Source organism: Manacus vitellinus, unplaced genomic scaffold (genome assembly GCF_001715985.3).
Source record: "Manacus vitellinus isolate BGI_N305 unplaced genomic scaffold, ASM171598v3 scaffold_128_pilon, whole genome shotgun sequence".
Taxonomy (NCBI): Eukaryota; Metazoa; Chordata; class Aves; order Passeriformes; family Pipridae; genus Manacus; species Manacus vitellinus.
Genome location: NW_021938941.1, coordinates 59,868 through 62,548, shown reverse-complemented (window position 1 = coordinate 62,548; position 2,681 = coordinate 59,868). Strand labels below are relative to the sequence as shown.

Genomic DNA, 2,681 nt, shown 5'->3' with positions numbered 1-2,681 from the left:
AAAGGCAGGGGAGCATTTCTGGTGCCTGCCCAGCTCTCTGCTGCTGGGCTGGGCTCACAGCAGGACTCTGGGTTGGTCTCTGACACCTCTAAGTTTGTGCCTCTCCTTCCCCTCCCAGGTACGCGGATCTGATGCCCCACGACCTGGCAAGGGCAGCACTGCAGTAAGTGAATTGTGAACACTGGAAGGGCTCAGAAAACTTGTTCCACTGCTGGGGTTGCAGTGCTGGAAAGCCAAGGCTCTGGTCTTGTCTGAATGACTTCACCTTTCCTGTGCCACCCCCACAGTAGCAGATGGCTTAAGCACAGGGTTTTGCAACGGGCTTGTCTTGGTGCAGAGAGGTGGTGGTGTTGACAAATTTTAGTGAATTTGGTTCCTAACTGCAGTTTTCCAAACACAGAGATCAGAGCTGCTCTTGGGGTGTGCTTACAAGTGCTGGGAAAAACAGCCTGGGCTACGGAGAGGAAACTCAGTAGCAACAAGGACACTGAGCTGATTCTGTCACCCTGCCTGTCCCTCTCGTTCTGCAGGGGTTTGACAAAAGCTGAAGGTCATTAGCACTGGGTTTGTTTTGTTGAGAGTCAGAGCAAAGTGCTGTGGCTGCCCCTGGATCCCTGGAAGTGTCCAAGGCCAGGTTGGACAGGGCTTGGAGCAACCTGGGCTGGTGGGAGGTGTCCCTGCCCACGGAAGGGAGTGGGACTGGATGAGTTTAAGGTCCCTTCCCACCCAGACCAGTCTGGGATTTGATGATTCCATGAACCATTTCGGGGAAGGAGGAGGGTGTTTGGGCTGTAAAGTAGTTGCCTTCATGAACTTGTGTCATGATTTGTAGTGATATTGTCACTGAGATTGTTTGCAGCCCACACTCAGTCACACTCTCAGAAGGGGGTTTGGTCTGAGCTGGGGGCAGAAGATGTGGCTCTGTCCTTGCCTCGTTCTCCAGCCAAGCTGGCAGGAAGAGGATGTTTGAGAGGTTACTAAGTGATGTGATGCAAATTCCCTTTGTTTTGATGCTCTCCTCAGGGGCCTGCTGACCCGCACCAGCGTCCCAAAGGATGTTGTGGATTACATTGTTTATGGCACAGTTATCCAGGAGGTGAAAACCAGTAATGTTGCCAGAGAGGTGGGTTATGTGCAGCATTTCCCTGCCAGTCTGATTCTGCAACTAGTCTGAAGATGACAAATACTTGCTAAAAATTAAATTCTTTGCATTACGGTTCATTTAAAGGTGATTTCAGTCTGAAGTAGTTGTGCAGTATTGTCTGCTAAATAACTGCATGGGATTATAAGGAAAATTATTCTGTGATTCTCTGACTCTGCCTCCTGCCGAAATCTGCCATAGTTTTCCTTTATTGTAGTTTTTTATCATATTTTCCATAGTTCATTTTAACGCTGTGAGGCCTCTGCTTGATTCTCCCCGGCAAGGGAAGCTTTTGTTAAGAACTGCTGATCACTCAGCTCTTAAGCACCAGCGTGACTCGAATGCTGCCTTGCCCAAAGTCCTCGGAGTGTGCTGTGAGAGTTTGCTTTGTTGTGGTGTTTGTTCTTTCAGTTGGCAGATCAGACACAGGGTTGGGGTGAGTGGAACTGGAGCGGCCTCGCTGCCCTTTGTTCCCGTGTTACCCACGGAGCAGCTGATCCCCCAGGGCCTGTGGCAGAGGCAGCACCGTGGTCTGTGCTCACCTGGAGCCTCTGCTGCTGCTCTGTGCTCCTGGATGAGCCCAGGATGGAGCCTGGGCTGGAAGGGCTCGGGAGGTGCCGAGGCAGCTTCGGCCTCGTGAATGCAAATCCCGGCTTTGGTCGCCCGCCAGTCAGATGGGGCTGGAGGGTAATTTTAGCTGAACAACCGCTGAACTTTCAACCAGTTGGCCGTGCCCCAAGTAGGGAAGGTGTCTGGGAGCAGCTGTGGGCTGGTCAGATGAGTCACTGCTCTGTGCACTGTGGTTTTCTGCTCCCTGTGAAGCCACAGCACCTCGTGCTGAGCCGTCTAAATCAGCCCTTCCACGTGTTGCCTTTGCCAGTGAGGTGAAGCAGAGGTGATGTCCAGTAGTTGGAGGCTCTTTTAATGTGTTTGGTTTTTTTTTTAAATGTGAGGTGTGTGGTTAGCTTGTCCCTTTATTAAAAAAATGTGGAGGGGCAGTGACTGTTCTCACAGTGCAGCTGAGCCCTGGCACTGCCTCTGCTCCTGTTCCAGCCTGGGAAAGGGATGAGCTGCTGCAGTAATGAATGAAAACTCGATGGGGCTGTTTTCAGCTTCCCCTGGCAAGGTGTGCTGCTGGGCAGGAGGCAGCTCTGGCCCGTGGAGCAGAAGCTGTGGATTTAACAGACACCCTTTGCTGTCTCAGGCTGCCTTGGGAGCGGGTTTCTCCGACAAAACTCCGGCCCACACCGTCACCATGGCCTGCATTTCCTCCAACCAGGCGATGACCACGGGTACGTGGGCTGGGGGAACGAGCTGTGGGGTTGAGAAAGAGGCTGCAGAGGAATTTCTTTCCCAAGCTCTGACTTGCACTGCTTTTGAATATAAAAACTGCTGGAAGGGAGGGAAAGAAGGGGCCATTTAGCCTGGAGCAAAGGAGGCTCAGGGGGACCTTCTGCAAGTCCCTGACAAGAGGGGGGAGCTGGGGGGGGTCGGGCTCTGCTGCCAGGAGCAAAGGAGGCTCAGGGGGGACCTTCTGGCT

The 2,681-nt window shown here is 52.8% G+C and overlaps 1 protein-coding gene across 1 annotated transcript in view; it reads left to right on the top strand.

Annotated features, from left to right (window-relative positions):
* The window catches only part of HADHB (hydroxyacyl-CoA dehydrogenase trifunctional multienzyme complex subunit beta), an 8,330-nt gene that overhangs the window by 1,394 nt on the left and 4,255 nt on the right, over positions 1 to 2,681 (top strand). Inside the window, exons 2-4 of the mRNA XM_029965968.1 lie at positions 119 to 163; positions 1,024 to 1,123; positions 2,346 to 2,433. Of these exons, the coding sequence (XP_029821828.1) occupies positions 132 to 163; positions 1,024 to 1,123; positions 2,346 to 2,433 (220 nt within the window). The 5' untranslated portion in view covers positions 119 to 131. The remainder of the gene's footprint in view (positions 1 to 118; positions 164 to 1,023; positions 1,124 to 2,345; positions 2,434 to 2,681) is intronic.